The sequence below is a fragment of the Hypanus sabinus genome, chromosome 21 (genome assembly GCF_030144855.1).
Source record: "Hypanus sabinus isolate sHypSab1 chromosome 21, sHypSab1.hap1, whole genome shotgun sequence".
Taxonomy (NCBI): domain Eukaryota; kingdom Metazoa; phylum Chordata; class Chondrichthyes; order Myliobatiformes; family Dasyatidae; genus Hypanus; species Hypanus sabinus.
Window position 1 is genome coordinate 47,930,167 of NC_082726.1, and position 17,720 is coordinate 47,947,886.

Genomic DNA, 17,720 nt, shown 5'->3' on the forward strand with positions numbered 1-17,720 from the left:
TGGAATCCAAGGGGACATTGCTTTGTGGATCCAGAACTGGCTTGCCCACAGAAGGCAAAGAGTGGTTGTAGATGGGTCATGTTCTGCATGGAGGTTGGTTACCAGTGGTGTGCCTCAGGGATCTGTTCTGCGACCCTTACTCTAAATGATTTTTTATAAATGACCTGGATGAGGAAGTGGAGGGATGGATTAGTAAGTTTGCTGATGACACAAAAGTTGGAGGTGTTGTGGATAGTGTGGAGGGCTGTCAGAAGTTACAGCGGGACATTGATAGGATGCAAAACTGGGATGAGAAGTGGCAGATGGAGTTCAACACAGATAAGTGTGAAGTGGTTCATTTTGGTAGGTCAAATATGATGGCAGAATATAGTATTAATGGTAAGACTCTTGTCAGTGTGGAAGATCAGAGGGATCTTGGGGTACAAGTCCATAGGACGCTCAAAGCAGCTGCGCTGGTTGACGCTGTAGTTGAGAAAGCATACAGTGTATTGGCCTTCATTAATCGTGAAATTGAACTTAGGAGCCAGGAGATAATGTTGCAGCTATGTAGGAACCTGGTCAGACCCCACTTGGAGTACTGTGCTCAGTTCTGGTCGCCTCACTACGAGAAGAATGTAGAAGCCATAGAAAGGGTGCAGAGGAGATTTACAAGAATGTTGGTGGATTGGGGAGCATGCCTTATGAGAACAGGTTGAGTGAACTCGGCCTTTTCTCCTTGGAGCGACGGAAGATGAGAAGTGACCTGATAGAGGCGTATAAGAGGATGAGAGGCATTGATCGTGTGGATATCAGAGGCTTTTTCCCAGGGCTGAAATGGTTGCCACAAGAGGACACAGGTTTAAGGTGCTGGGGAGTAGGTACAGAGGAGGCGTCAGGGTAAGTTTTTTACCCAGAGAGTGGTGAGTGAGTGGAATGGGCTGCTGTCAACAGTGGTGCAGGCGGATATGATAGGGTCTTTTAAGAGACTTTTGGATAGGTACATGGAGCTTAGAAAAATAGAGGGCTATGGGGAAGTCTAGTATAATTTCTAAGGTAGAAACATGTTCAGCATGACTTTGAGGGCCGAAGAGGCCTCTATTGTGTTGTAGGTTTTCTATGTTTCAATCGAGTCCCACACATTACACTGTATAAAGACCTGGTTTTGGTTGCCTCATTATAGGAAGGATGTGGAACCTTTAGAGAGGGTGTAGAAGAGATTTACCAGGATGCTGTCCAGATTAGAGAGCATGTTTTTTGAAGATAGATTGAGCAGGCTGGGTCTTTTTTCCTCTTTAAGAGCAAAGGAGGATGAGAGAAGTGTACATGATGGTAAGACACATAGGTTGAGTGAATAGCCAGAGGCTTTTTCCCAGCTTGGAAGCGGCTGATATGAAGGGGCACAATTTTAAGGTGATTGCAGGAAAATATGGCAGAGGGAATATTAAAGTTAGATTTTCTACACAGTGTGGTGGGTGTGTGGAACTCACTGCCGGGGTAGTAGTAGAGACAGATGCATTAAGAACATCTGAGTGTCTCTTGGAGAGGCACATGGATGAAATAAACATGGAAAGCTATGTGGGAGATCTCTAAATGGGTTCGATTTATTTAACATTCTTCAACTCCAGATGTGCACATAATTAGTTCATTATGTGCTTATGATCTTGGAATAGGTTGAAAGGTTGATGCAACTTTATGGGCTGAAGGGCCTGTGCTGTAATATGCAATATTGTATCTTCTGTTCTTCTGAACTCCAGAAACACAAATCTAGCCTGGCTGGCCTTGCCTCAGCAGACATCTTGTCTATTCTGGGTGTTAGTCTGGTAATCTTTGCTTGAACTGCTTCTGACACGTATTGATCCTTAGCTCAATATATTCAGTACGACTGATGGGTCTCTCCGATGCTTGCTATAAATAATATGTAGCCACCATAGTTCGTATTCAGTTCTTTTGGCCATAAACAACATCCTTTAGCTCTCCTAGCTATATGGTGCACCTACACAGTAGCCTTTTGGTAATAATAACTAGATTTTTTAATTGACCCCTTTGAAAAATTGAAGAACACCTATTGGGCCCCAATCCTTTCAGATTGACATCAGGTTTAAACTGCAGTGTTTTATTGTATATCTAAGGATTTACTTTATCAGTGCTTTTCAAGTGTTTGGGTCTTGTGTTGATATAAACTGCAAGCTCTCTTTGTTGATACTGGATCTTCATTTATCTGGTTTATGTTTAAACACAGGCGAACCTCAGTGTAGCTTTTGCATCTACTCCTTAGTGGGAGGACATTACAATGTTGCTCAGGCAAATTGCTGAAGAATCTCAAATAAAAACAGAAATACTGAATAGTAGAACTTCGAATTCTTCATGCTCTAACTTGTATAGATGTAGTAATGCAGAGGTCTCTAAAGGGGGTCGATTTATTTAACATTCTTCAACTCCGAATGTGCACATAATTAGTTCATTATGTGCTTTGTGGTATTTCTTGGTCTTTCTGTGACTATGATTGTTCTTAGCAAATGTTTCTACAGAAGTGGTTTGCCATTGGCTTCTTCTGCACAGTGTCTTTAAAAGACAGGTGACCCCCGCCATTATTAATACTCTTCAGAAATTGTCTGCCTGGCATCAATGGTTACATAACCAGGTCTTGTAATACATATCAGCTGCCCATACCAGTTGCTCCCATGGTTTCACATGATTCTGCTTGGGGGATGGGGGGGCTAAGCAGGTGCTACACCTTGCTCGAAGGTGACCTGCAGGATAGCGGAGGGAAGGAGCACCCTACACCTGCTTTGGTAGAGATATGTATCCACCCCACCACCCAGTGCATATAATGCTGTGATCAAATGATTTTGCACCAAGCATAAGCAGCATCTGGAGGAATGTTTCAGGACAAGGATTGTTTATGAGAGCTGGGAGAAGTAAGCTTTAAGGTGCAGTGAAAGGGAAGGAAATACTAAATAAAAATGGGGGAACTCTGGAAGGGATGAATGGGAAAAGGGCTAATGGTGCAAGGCAAGATAGGATTGATCAGGAAACACAGATCTGGAAGGAGATGAGATTCTGTAGATGCTGAAAACCTTGAGCAACTCACACAAAATGCCGGAGAAACTCCACAAGTCTGAGAGTGGATCAGTTGTTTACTGCCCTTCATAAATATAGCCTGACATGCTGAGTTCCTCCCTGTTGCAGAGCATTTTGTGTGTGTTGTGCACAGATCTAGAAGGGGTGTAAATGAGAATATCAGGAACACGATCTGAAGTTGTTGTATTAGATGTTGAGCCCATCTCACTGTAACATGCTATGGTGTAAGCATGAGGCCCTGCTCCTTGGCGTTTACAGTTTTGATTAATATTTATGGATCTGGATCAATATTCCCTCAAAGATGTATGTGTATGCACACATCGTTTGGTACTAGAGCACATAGGGATTTAAACTGTACATAAAAGATTGTCACCCTCTATCTCATTGGCATGTTAAGTATATTTCGCTATTGTACACAATCACATTTCCTTTTCCAGTTTCTGATGCAGACAATGTTGACAACGTGGAAGTTGCAATGATTTGTCTGCAGATTTTAAAACTGACTTATTTATACTATTGTTGAAGAAGTTATTCTGTGCACAGATGTTGTCACTAGGCAAAAAAAAATACACAGCACAAGATTTTTGCACACACTGGTCATTACAAATTAGAGGCAACATTGACCTGGATACTTACGGTATTCTTGATTTATCTGCAGGAACCTCCATAACCAAATTACGGGCCAGAGATCCAGACAATGACACGCTTGTGTTTGGTGTTGCCGGAGAAGAAGCCAGCAAGTACTTTGCAGTAGAAAGCGAGAGTGGTGTCGTGTGGCTTCGCCAACCTTTGGATAGAGAGGTAATTTAATTGCTGCTAGCAAGGTTGGAGGCACAGTACAAGCCTGGACCCTGCATCTTAATACAGATTTCATCGCAGAGACCAGTGATTTATCTCAGCTAAAGCATCTATTAATTAAGCAATATTCGGCCTTCAGGGATAAATTACTGCCAATTTGATTGTGGTGATTTGCAGCAAGTAGCAGTCATCTATTCAATAGAAAAACAAATGTCTGCTAATTGGCAGTAATACATTGCAACAAGTGCTTTGTCATAATTCACTCTTACTTTAGAGTGGATTATCATGGGACGTGACTTTCTTCTATGCTTGTGCCCAGCATTCTTAATGACCAATAATGCTTTCCTAAGCATGACTCTGAAATGGTTTTTAAAAGTAAACTGTCCTTTAGCATAGCTTAACTTTTTCATGTTGTTAATGAATACATGTTCAAATGCTTTTATGGTAATCGCGTCACTTGCTTTGTTGTCTTGTCACTGCCATCTGAAATGAGTGCAGGAGCCTTGGATCCTTCACCACCAGGTTCATAGTAAGTTATTACCTTTCAACCATCAGCCTCCTGGGCAATTTCACTCTCCTCAACACTGAACTGATTCCACAACCAATGTCTCACTTTAAAGGACTCTAACTTGTTCTCAGTATTATTTATTTTCTATTTATTTATTATTGGTGTTATTATTAATTGCTTTTTGTATTTGCACAGTTTTCCTCTTTTGCATATTGTTTGTCAACTTTTTGTGTGTAGTCTCTCATTGATTCCATTGTCATTGTTCTACTCTGAATGTCTGCAAGAAAATGAACATATCAGGATAGTTATGTTTGCTCTTAATAAAAGACAAACGTAGTGTGGGTAAAACTAAACATATTTATTTACAGAATAGCTTCAGCTCCATATTAGCATGTGCGACCTGCTCACCAATGTCACTTCTGGTCCTTGAGTGGACATTACACACTGGAACCTGAACTCCTTTATTATGTACACACATAGTAATACATCTTCCCTCTTTAAAGAAAAGCTAAACAAAATATTATGTCCCCATAAAGCTGCAAGAAACAATAATACTTTCCAGCTAAGGCATTGACATTAACTTCAATTGTAATGAGCAGAAACAGTCCCTTATTCACTCAGCAACTCTCAATTAGAACTAAGATGGTTTGATAATCCTTTTCGGTCTGCTATTTGTCTTCACAGATGTATTGCTTTCACTCTGATCAACAAATTTGTTTTTCACATCTACTGGCCCTTTTGGTGTACTGACAGGTGACGTGTCACAGCTAGTGTTGGAGCTTATGTTTGTAGATCCAAACGGTTCCTTCTCAGAGGTGTTCCTTGCTCTGTCTGGATCTGGTAGGAATGTGGAGCAACTTCCTCTTGCACATTTCCTTGCATGGACCATGTGCCAGAATTGAGATCTTGGATTTGCACTTGTTAAAGCTCTTGATGCATAGGCTGCTACAGTATTACTGCTCCAGGACCATACCAGAATGCATGAGCTGAGATCCGAGTGCAACTTTCTGGGTTCATAAAATTTAAGCATGGGCTCTTCATTTAGGACTCTCTTCAGCTTCTGAAAACACTCTTGTTGCTTGTGAGACCGAATCCACTCATCTCATTGCTCAAGGAGTGACCTAAGTGCTGCTGACACAGTAGACAATTGAGGGATGAACAGGCAAGTCACCATCCCCAAGACATGTCTCACCTCCTCTTCGCTTTGAGACCTATCCATGTTCTCAATGGATGAAATCTTTCTTGGCTTCACTCCGTCTTCTGATATGACATATCCTAAGAAAGTCAGTGTCTTAACAGCAAACTCATATTTCTCTTTATTTTATTTCAAATTGACATTCCATGTCATGTCAAGCAGCTAACTCAGTCATGCATCATGTTCTTCCTTGGTGGACCCCCTGTTGATGCCCGATATGCCCTCAAAGATCACGTGGATCACTTTATGGTAGACTTTTAGTGCGGACAGGATCCCATATGGTAATCGAAGAAAGCAATATCTTCCCTGTGGTGTGTTATAAGTACAAAGTCTTGAACTTGGCTCATCAAGCTTCATCTGCCAAAACCCAGACATGTCGAGTTTGTTAAATGACCTGGCATCTACAAACTAGGACACAGTCTCCTCCGGTGTTGACAACTTAAAATTCTCTCTTTGGATGGTTTTGAGATCACTTGGGTCTAGACACACCCGCAGTGTTCTATTTTTCTTTTGGACAATGACCAGTGAGTTCGCCCAACCTGTTGGTTCTTCAATTTTCTGTATGACATTGCAGACGGAACTCGCCTGTATGCATGGGCAATAGGAACCACAGTCTCATCTATATGAATTTTTTGCACACCAATTAAGCATTTGAACCCCTCAATGACACCTACATATTTGTCCATAAGTGAAGAGTGGTCATCTTTGATCTGTGAAGCCATTATGAAAACTCTTTACACAAGGTTGAATGTTTCACATGCAATGAGCCCGATTATTGGCTCTACTTGCCTTTCAACAGTCTGTAGCTGTGCCTTTAGGTGCTATCCCTTGTGCTTGAAGTTCACTATACAGCCGCATTTTACTGGAATGTTCTCTCCAGCATAGCCTGTCACTTTTAGCAACTCTGGATACGTCATGCTCTTTACTTTGAGAGTCTTGTAATTATCCGTGGACAACAGGTTCGCCTGGGCTCTGGTGTCAAGCTTGAATGGAATTAATGTCTCATTCACAGTCACTGGAGCAATCCATTCTGTCTGCAGAGAATCCACAAAGCCTCCATTTCCTCAGCAACTGTCTGCACCCTTCTCTTAGTAGCCCCAGCTTTGCTGCAAAATTATTCCTCTTCCCACAATTATGGCAGGACTTTTCATAAGTAGGACATGTCTTTGGAATGTGCCTTTCTCCCCATCTGCTGCATTTGCTATTTGAGCCTATCTCTTTGCTGTTGCTTTTGAAAATGTCTTGTGCTCTGCCCCCAGTATGCACTGTTTCTGCCCTGTGCAACTCCTTAGCTTGTGACAGTGTGGTCCCTGCTGCTCTACAGACATTCACAGCCTTTTCCAATGTTAAATCTTTTTCGTGAAGTTATCTTTCTCTAAGCCCATTATTTGAAGTTCTGCACACTACTTTGTCTCTGACTAGTGAGCCTGTCAAATCTCCAAACTAACAGGACTTACTCAATGTGTGAATCTCAGCTAAGTATGGGTCAAAGCTAATACTTTGTTTCTAGTCACAGGAAAAGAACTTGTATTTTCAAACGTGATGTTTTTGATGTCCGAAGATCTTCGCCAATTACATGTAGAAAGATGCCTTCAATTTTTCATCCATCATTCCAGCTCTGCCCAAATATATATTGAATTGCTATTTGAAGCATTTCCAGTTATCAGTTATGTAGATTGCCAGCAAACTGCATAGGTACAGGTGGACTTAGGTTATCCATTTTGGGCTCTCACCTGAATCTGTTGTGGGGAATTTGGTGAACAATGGTGGCTTCAGGACACAATGTGCTCTCTGACTGGCAGCTTCTCTCTGTTGGAACCTTGCTTGCGGTACATTTACTCTTGTGTTTAGTGCTCACGCCAATTTCTGACACTATGTTTGTTCTTGATAAAAGATAAACTTAACATGGGTAAAACTAACACACATTCATTTACAGAATGGCTTCAGCTCCACATGACAGCATACTACCTGCACGCCAACGCAACTTCCTGTTCCAGGGTGAACTGCCCACATTGCACTATGGGAACTGAAGTTCTTTATTTTGTGTACACATAAGTAACACATGTATAATTTATTCAATTTGTGATGAGGAACTATGCAAGTTTTGCATTCCCTACTTATTTGTTTGGAAGGAGAGGGGATACACTCATATCAGGGAGTTTTGCTGGAGATGGTGGGTTGGGAGAGCAGGAGGGTATAACAATTTGCATTAGAGTGTGAAAATATTGCAAAATGTTTCATGGAAATGTTATCAAATGAAATAAGAACCTGAGATGTTTGGGCAGGTGGCTAAAAGTCTGGTTGACAGTTGTGAGGAGCTTCTTTAGAGGGAATGGGTAGATTTAAAGAGGAAATTCCAGAACTAGGATCCTAGGCAGTTGGTAGAACAGTGGTGGCTGGGAATATGTAAAAAGCCAGAACTGGCACTGCTCAGGACTCCAGAGTTGAGCCACCAAAGGGTTTTCAGCAACAGGAAGGGGTGAGCAAGAGAAAACCTGGGTGAAAATATTTGACATTGACAGTCTGGGTGGCAGTGTGGATCAACAAACTGAGCTGATGGTGTGAATGACAATGTTGGTTTTTTTAAGGTGCGAATAATGGCCTAAATGAGTGTCCTTAATTTTCTAGGGTGAGATTACTAGTATTCTGGATATCTAGGAAGAGCTTTAAAAAGAGGGTAAATGATGCCCTATCAATAAGGGTTTATATACATAAAGGACTCTCTTTTCAACCCCATTTCCTACGGCGTCTGGTTGAAGAGCTAAAATGTGCTCAATTATGAGTGAGTTGGTGGGGATTTTGCAGCAGTCACACAACTTTCATCATCGTAAAGTCCAACAACAATTGATATCAATCTCATAGCTGGATATAGTAAGATAGGGTTTGGTGGTCTCTGATTCTGCAGAACCATCACCCCAACACTGTCACATTTGTAAGAATTTATTTACTGCAATCAGGCAGCTAGCAGTCACTTTCATTTAAAAAAATAGAGGTCGGCTCCTTTTGAGTCTACAATGTGCTGATTTGTTTTCAAAGATCTTATCAGGACTTTTACTCTGAGTCGTTTTTATCCCAGCTGCTAAAGAAGATGCTATCCATACTTCCCTTTCCAAAAGGAGAGTAATTAACCTTCCCCATGCCTTTCAGCAAACTGATTAATCAAAGTCCATTTTGCTTGCATTTTCTTGATGCTTTCTCAGTGTGGTTGGCCTCCCAGTTCATCATGAAGTGGAATTGTCACCACAGCTACCACCTTCCTCACACTAGACATTAGTGCTTTTAAGAGTCAAGAACAGTTTTTGCACCACCATGTAGATAACTGCACATTAAACTCAATCTATCATGTTCCATTTTATTTGTTCCCACACCACTCTCTTACAGTTTCAGATACATATTTGTGTCCTGTAACACAAATACAAATTACAGGCCACATGTTGGTATTTTCCACAGGGAATACAGAGCATTGGTGACTTGTGCACTGCATTCATACTACAGATTCCTAATCAATTTGTAAAATAATGATATACCAGGAGCCACTTCATTTTTTTTAAAACAAATTAGAATATTTATAACCAGAGAAATTTTTGTAAAAAAGGTTAAATTTTTAAAATTAGAGATCAGATTATTTTAAAGCCAGAATTCTCTTAACTCTCTTTACCTTTTTAAAAGTACTTTTTATAACCAGGCAGCATTTATATATATTTAAAAGCACAATATGAACTGCAAATTGAAGTTAAAATCAATTTCTAGTACAAATTAGCTCACTTAGCTAAGATAAAAGTCAGATGTATATCTGTGATTATTCCATTATAAATCTATATTTGTACTGGGTTCCCTGAACCCATCCATGTTGTTTTTAAGAATTTGGTGGCTGATGATATGGTTTATAAATTGAAAGAAATTGTGTAACACTTAATCAGCAATTCAAATTGGAAACCAGAGAGGGCACAAGCTGGGTACTCTATGGAGACTTCTATATCTACAGATGGAGTATTGCAACAAGAAAGCCAATTACTATTACTAATGTGTGCATCTACTTTTTGGTAATCTTACCCTGAACACAGGGAGTACACAACTGAACCAAACTTGCAGTAAACATAAAGCCTTCATAATATTCAAAGATTTATGTGCTGAAATGCCTTTTCATTGCTAATGCACACTTCAGTTTCAAGAGCCATCCAATAAATCAAACGTTTTTTGTATCCTTGATTATAGTTGATACCGTCAGGGATCTTTCAGCAGCTACACCTGGCTCCTAGTGTACCGTTTGGGGCCCTACCATTCATCCTAGTCTTTAGCTCTCCAAAAATGCATTACCTCATTTTATTGTTAATTAAATGCTATCTGCCATATCAGTGCCTTTCTTACCAACTGATCAATATTGTTCTGCAGAATTATCTTGTCCAAGTAACCAGTGTATGCCAGTGACTACCTTGATTTAATAATTCTTTTTTTTTGAAAACCCAGAAATGGAACTTAAGTCATTACTAAACTCTTATTATTTTTCAACTTTTTCAGGTGGTATCAGAACTTCAAGTGGAGTTCTCTGTTAGTGACAAGCAAAGTGTAAGTAGCACTGATTCAGCTGAGTTTAAGATTTGTTCAGTTTAATCATTTTCATCCTGTTAAAATATAGCAAAATTAATTTGAGTGTATGTGGACAAGATAAGTGCCCATGGTACAATCTATCAAAGAATTGGTGAGTTGGTTTATTGTTATCACATGTGCCAAAGTGCAGTGAAAAGCTCGGCTTTGTGTGCCATCCATACGTACCATTTCATCATAGCAGCACAACAAGGTAGAACAAGGAAGCAATAACAATGCAGAACATCGTGTTACAGTTGCAGAGAATGTGTGGTGTGGCAAGATAGTAAGGTGCAAGGCCATGAAAAGGTAGATGGTGTGGTTGAGAGTACATCCTATCATACAAAAGGTCCATTCATTAGTCTGATGACAGCAGGATAGAAACTGTCCTTGAGCTTGGTGTATGTGCTTTCAGGCCTTTTGCCCACTGGGAGGAGAATGATCAGGCTGGGATGAAACTTTTGATTATGTTGGCTGTTTTGCTGAGGCAGCAAGTAGAGGGGTTATTTCTGGGTATATTAGGTAAGTTAGTTCACTTAATGGAGACATAATTGTTTTCTCGATAGTGATTATTTGTTTTACTTCTTCCCCACAACTACTGTTCTCCCTCCCCCAGCCACCCCCAATGTTGACTTCTCAATGTTTATTGTTAAATAGCAAGGAAGGTCCTGCTATGTTGGACAGTGAGTGTATTGATATGACTTGAATTAGTGATCATTTCATCAGCTTGCAATTTAGTGCAGTAAATAAAATCAACTTAAGGAAATTGTAGTTGAATTGCAAACAATATGGGGAATTTGAGGAAACTTTTAAAACTTTATCTTTAACATTATTTTTACTTGGTTATAGTGCTGATTTGTAAAAATCAGTCACTATATATGTTTCTTAGGAAGGAGGAAAGAAAATTTCCTTTACCAAATATTTGAATCATTTTAATATTGGATCGTAATGTTGTTGCCTACGGTTCCTGTTGAGGACTAGCAGTTTACCTTTCTCAGTACCCTCAGAGAGCGGGCAGTTCTTGGTGTTGAGGGCCCAGGGTTGGATGGAGCTACTTTACTCTTTATCAGACTGAGAATGAGGAAGGTGCAGCCCCAGGAGAAAGTCCTATCAGCTTGCGAAATGCCCTCCCTAGCTGGGCTAACTCTCCAGAACCTCAGCAGTTTTCCAATACACCCAGTCATATTTCCCACTGTAGCACTGTCAGGATTTTACTGAGTGGCAGAACAGGCTCAAAGCTCCATATAGGCCATTTTTGCTCCCCTTTCTTGAGCTTTGCTTGAAGATATTTGCCCCAGAAAGTGTAGTTGTAAGTAGAGAAGCTGCTGGAAATACTCAGCAGTTCAGGCCGCATCTGCGGAGAGAAAAGCAGTGGTACTATCTTGGGCAGGTAACCCTTCCATAGAGCATAGCAGGTCAGACAGTATCAATGGAAAGGAATAAAGAGTTGACATTTTGTGCTGAGATTCTTCATTAGAAATCGTCTCGAAATGTTGTCTCTTTTACCTTTCCATAGGTGCTGTCGGAACTGCTGAGTTCCGCCCAAAATTTTGTGTGGGTTACTCTTCATTTTCAGCATCTGCAGAATCTTTTATGTCTTCAATAGAACAGCATACTTAATGGAATTCAAACTGGCAGGTCACCTCTGATTAAGACTGTTTCTTTGTCAACTTGTACTGATTTTCATCAATTTTCTTTTAAACCTGACTTTCCAGCAACAACAGTTTTGTGCTTTTTAGTTACTTTCATGTATTTGTTCAAAATGTTTGTCTGCGATTGTACTCTATTCTTTAAAACTGGTAATTTTATGTGAAATTCTCAGCTTGTACCATCTACAATAATGAGTGCAGGTGGCGAGGATATTAAACATTTATATGGTCTAAATATTGCATAGGCTTTTCATCTTTTTTTCTGTCAAGGTTCAAACAAAAGTAAATAGAAGCCCTCTTTTGCACAATTCTGTTCAGTGCACATTTAAACACAGCAGTGAACTGTTAAATGTACATGCATTACATCAGAGTTCTGAAAATACAGTTCTAATTGTGGTTAGTTGTACTGATTAGCTACATAAGCTCATAACTAGTTGCACAGAAAGTGATCTGCATGAATTAATCAAGCTATATTTCAGATTTTGCATAATGCATATTGATTAGATGGTTGCATTGTCCTTTTCTGCTTTGGAGAAGAGGAGAAGGTGGATAAAGAACTCGAATCACATCTTAATGAATGCAAAGGCTGTTGGCCCCTTGACATAAAGTAACAATAAGGTGGAAGAAACCATCCATGTCCAGAATTGTTGATTCATTCAAAATCAAGTGTTGTAGAATTTCTGAAACTCATCTTGACTTTTAATTTGCAGGTTATTAAGGGCATTGTCAATATTCAAGTAGGTGATGTCAATGATAACCCACCGGTATTCCACAACCAACCCTACAGTGTGAGAATCCCTGAGGTAAGTGCCAATCTTTGGGAGGAACCTTGTACTCAAACCAATTACTGCCTCATTATTATTAATTTGCTAGGAGTCCACAAGGTCATAAAGTTTCCATCCTTTATAAACATGTGTAGACTGCACTACCCTGAGAATTGCGTTCATTTTTAATTCATTATCGACTTTTTGAGGGCAATGTGACACAGTGGTAAAACCTTCTGGTGCTGAGTCAAAGGATACCACAGCACAACTTTGGCTAACATTCGAGGGTCGCGTTGAAGTGGTGCAACACTACTGAAGTGGCTATTTTGAATTGACTTTATTTCTTACATCCTTCACATATATGAGGAATAAAAATCTTTATGTTTCCCATCTAAATGTGCAATTGCAATCATAGTAATTTATAATAAATAGAACAATCAATGTAACATAGAAATACACTCAAATCAGCGTGAGTTAATCAGTCTGATGGCCTGGTGGAAGAAGCTGTCCCCGGAGCCTGTTGGCCCTGGCTTTTATGCTCCAGATGGTAGCAGCTGGAATAGATAGTGGTTGGGGTGACTTGGGTTCCCAATGATCTTTCGGGCCCCTTTTTCACACCTGTCTTTGTAAATGTCCTAAATCATGGGAAATTCTCTACTACAGATGTGCTGGGCAGTCCACACCATTCTCTTAATCCTGCGATTAAGGGAGGTACAGTTCCCATACCAGGCAGTGATGCAGCCAGCCAGGATGCTCTCCATTGTGTCCCTGTAGAAAGTTCTTAGCGTTTGGGGGCCTATACCAAACTTCTTAAGCCATCTGGAGTGAAAGAGGCACTGTTGTGCCTTTTTCACCACGCTGTCGATGTGTATAGACCATGTGATCTCCTAGGTAATGTGGATGCTGAGGAACTTAAAGCTGTTTATTCTCTCAACCCCAGGTCCATTGATGTCAATAGAGGTTAGCCCACCTCCATTCCTCCTGTAATCCACAGCCAGCTCCTTTGTTTTTGCGACATTGAGGGAGGGGTTGTTTTCTTGACACCACTGTGTCAGAGAGATGACTTTTTATAGATAAGATATGAAGCTCAGAATTCATAAAAAAGGCAATGACATTAGATACAGGTTTTCCTTGTGCTTAATCTATTGTTGATCATTAATACTAGCAAAACCAGGTGAAATGGTTGTAATTATTCATTGACTGATTGCCCTCTGAATTATTTACTGGACGACTCCAAAAGCATCTGTCACCTGGACTGTCCTGCTCTCCACCTGTCACAGACCTTCCCACTGTTCTCTCCACTCCTCCCCTCTGTAATTAACATACATTTGTTTTCCACTGTTTCAATCCTGCTGAATGGTTATCGACTTGCAAAGTTATCCTTCTCTCTCTCTCTCTGCATAAAATGCTGCCAGAGTATTTTGGGTGAAATTGTTATTTATCTCATTTCCAAACCCAGAGTTTACAAACTATGAAATACAGTAGCTGACACATTTTATTAGGTACCTCCTTTAGCTAATAGAGTGGCAGCTGCGCTCATGTTTGTGGTCTTCTGCTGCAGCCCATTAATTTCAAGGTTCAATGTGTTGTGCATTCAGAGATGCTCTGTTGCATACCACTCTAGAGACAGTTGTGCGTGAAAAATCCCAGGAGATCAGCAATTTTTGAGATTCTCAAACCACCATGTCTACCACCAGCAATCATTCCACAGTCAAAGTCACTTAGATAATATTTCTTCTCCATTCTAATATTTGGTCTGAACAACAACTGAACCTCTTGACCATGTCTGCATACTTTTGTACATTGAGTCACTGCCACATGATTGGCTGCTTAGATATTTGCATTAATGAGCAGATGTACAGGTGCATGAAATAAAGCGGCCACTGAGTGTAGCTGGCCGATACACACAAGTAAAACCTACAAAGTATTTAGGAGACATGAGAATGCTAATGCTGGTATCTGGAGCAACAGACAAATTGCTGGAGAACATAATGGATCAATCAGCATTTGTTGGTGGAAAGGAAAAGCTGATGTTTCAGGTTGAAACCCGGCACCAGGACTTTGAATTACTTAATTTTATGACAGCGACTCAGGGGCATTTGGGAGGCATAATGGGTGATATTTCTTTTCAGAGTATTTTCTTGCTCTCCATTGCCCTTTGTGAATTTATAGAGTCCAGAAGAATGCCAGTATTTTCCTGGTGTCCTGAAAGTTTCTGTAGGAAACAAGATTAAGGAAAGTTTATTTATTTTACACACAAGGCTTTTGCAGCTGCAATGCAAAAACCAATGTGTTCAGTCCATTAATTGTCTTGTCTTTTTCTATCTCCATCAATTTTTGACTATGCATTCCTACACTGCTCTATTTCTGGGCTATTGCATGTCCCAGGTTATGACTGCACATTCAGTTACTACAGTCTGAAGCTTCAGGATTTGCTTCCAAACTCTTTGCCTTTTGCAGTCCTGATACAGGGTTTTCATCTAAAACATGAGCAATTCCTCTTAGCGATGTTGCTTGACCCGCTGAGTTGCTTCAACAGGTTATTGTTCCAAGTTTTAACATTTTGCATTCTCTTGTGTCTCATCTGTCTTTGCCTCTTCCCTTTCCTCTGAGCTGCTCCTTAAGGTGCACCTCTTTGATTAAACTTTGATCATCAGCCCTTCTATTTTCTAACCTGGCTCAACATCTTATTTTGGTTGGCAAAGTTCCAGTAAAACATGTTAGGACATTTTGCAGCATTAAAGGTACCAAACAAATATTTGTTGTATCTGTCAGCCTTGAGAATATGCCTTCCTGAACTCCCTAACAAGGTATTTATTTTTGAGTAGAAAAATAGTTTTGAACCATAATATTTTTTTTCTTTTTCAATCTTTTTATTGAATTTCATATATAAAAGAAACATAATATAATAATAAATAGGTTATAAATGCATAAGACTTGAAACTGAATTAATAATAGGATTACAATATCCTATTAAAATATCAACAGAAAAACATAGTACATTATCAATCAAGTCTATAATAGTTATATGAAAAAAATAAAAATAATCATCAAAAGAAAAAGAAAAAATTATAAAAATACAGGCAAAAAATATAAAAAAATACTTAACTAAACTAACATGGGCAATAATAACAGTTTATTTGTATATGATAGTGCCAAAAACTCCGGAACCATACCTGAACAAGAATAAGTAAAGAGAAGGTCTGGAAGAGACCAAATTAATTCATATGAAAATGTCGAATGAACGGTCCCCAAGTTTCTTCAAATTTAATTGAGGAGTCAAAAATAGTGCTTCTAATTTTTTCCAAGCTCAGAAAAGAAATAGTTTGAGAGAACCACTGGAACGTGGTAGGAGGATTTACTTCTTTCCAATTTTGTAATATAGACCTTCTGGCCATTAATGTTACAAAAGCAATCATTCGTCTAATTGAAGGGGAAAACTGATTATCATCCTCATTTGGTATACCAAACATTGCAGTAATAAAATGAGGTTGTAAATCGATATTCCAAATTGAGGAAATGGTAGCAAATATGTCCTTCCAATAGTTATGTAAAGTGGGACATGACCAAAACATGTGGGTCAATGAAGCCACATCTGAATGACATCTGTCACATTGAGGGTTAAAATGAGAATAGAATCGAGCAAGCTTATCTTTAGACATATGAGCTCTATGTACAATTTTAAATTGTATTAAAGCATGTTTAGCACATATAGAAGAAGAATTAACCATTTGTAAATTTTTTTCCCATTTTTCTATTGATATATTACATTGAAGTTCTTTTTCCCATTCTTGTTTAATTCTATCTGATATTTCTGGTTGTATCTTCGTAATCATATTATAAATAAAAGCCACTAATCCCTTCTGATAGGGATTTAAGGTAAAAATCATACCTAAAAAGTCCATTGAAGTTGAATTGGGGAAGGATGGTAGAATTTTATGTAAAAAATTTCTAATTTGTAAATATCTAAAAAAGTTAGATTTAGGTAACACAAATTTGTTGGAAAGTTGGTCGAAAGACATCAAACTACCTTCAAAGAAGAGATCACGAAAACATTTTATACCTTTCCTTTTCCATATGCTAAAGGCTTGATCTGTCAAAGAAGGTTTGAAAAAAAAATTAAGTAAAATAGGACTATCAAGAACAAAGTTTTTCAGAGTAAAAAATTTACAAAATTGAAACCAAATTCGTAATGTATGTTTGACAACAGGGTTGGATATCTGTTTATTGAATTTAACTAAATCGGCAGAAAGAGAAGAACCCAGAACGGAGAATAGAGAATATCCCTGTGCCTCATTGCATTCTAAATTTACCCACTGTGGGCACAATGGTGAATCCAAATCTGATTTCCAATAAATTAAGTTACGAATATTATTCGCCCAATAGTAAAATCTAAAGTTAGGTAGAGCTAAACCACCATCTTTTTTAGATTTTTGTAATTGCCTTTTACTTAACCTAGGATTTTTATTTTGCCACACAAATGAAGAAATTTTTGAATCAATGTTATCAAAAAAAGAATTAGGAATAAAAATTGGTAAAGCTTGAAATAAATATAAAAATTTCGGTAGAATCATCATTTTAATAGCATTAATCCGACCAACTAATGATAAGGATAAGGGAGACCATCTTGTAGTAAGTTGTTGAATTTGATAAAGCATAGGTAGAAAATTCAATGTAAATAAATCTTTATATTTCTTAGTAATTTTTATACCTAAATAGATAAAGTTATCATCAACAACTTTAAATGGTGTCCTTTCATTCAATAAAGTTTGCGCATTTAAAGGGAATAAATCACTCTTATCTAAGTTTAGTTTGTAACCAGAAAAACTACCAAATTGAGCCAACAAGGATAAAATAGCGGGAATAGACCTGTCAGGATCGGAAATATATAACAACAAGTCATCAGCATAAAGTGATAACTTGTATAATTTCTCATTACGGGTGATACCAAAAATATTAGGAGATTCACAAATAGCAATGGTTAAAGGTTCTAATGCAATATTAAACAATAAAGGACTTAAGGTACAACCTTGTCTCGTACCACGAGATATTTGAAAAAAAGAAGATCTGTAATTATTTGAAAGAACAGAAGCGACAGGTTTATGATATATTAGTTTGATCCATGATATAAAATTAGGACTAAAATTAAAATATCTCAGTGT

At 38.7% G+C, this 17,720-nt stretch overlaps 1 protein-coding gene across 1 annotated transcript in view; it reads left to right on the top strand.

Annotated features, from left to right (window-relative positions):
* Positions 1 to 17,720, top strand: part of cdh23 (cadherin-related 23) — a 1,109,092-nt gene that overhangs the window by 221,169 nt on the left and 870,203 nt on the right. Inside the window, exons 5-7 of the mRNA XM_059946450.1 lie at positions 3,719 to 3,861; positions 10,080 to 10,127; positions 12,505 to 12,597. Of these exons, the coding sequence (XP_059802433.1) occupies positions 3,719 to 3,861; positions 10,080 to 10,127; positions 12,505 to 12,597 (284 nt within the window). The remainder of the gene's footprint in view (positions 1 to 3,718; positions 3,862 to 10,079; positions 10,128 to 12,504; positions 12,598 to 17,720) is intronic.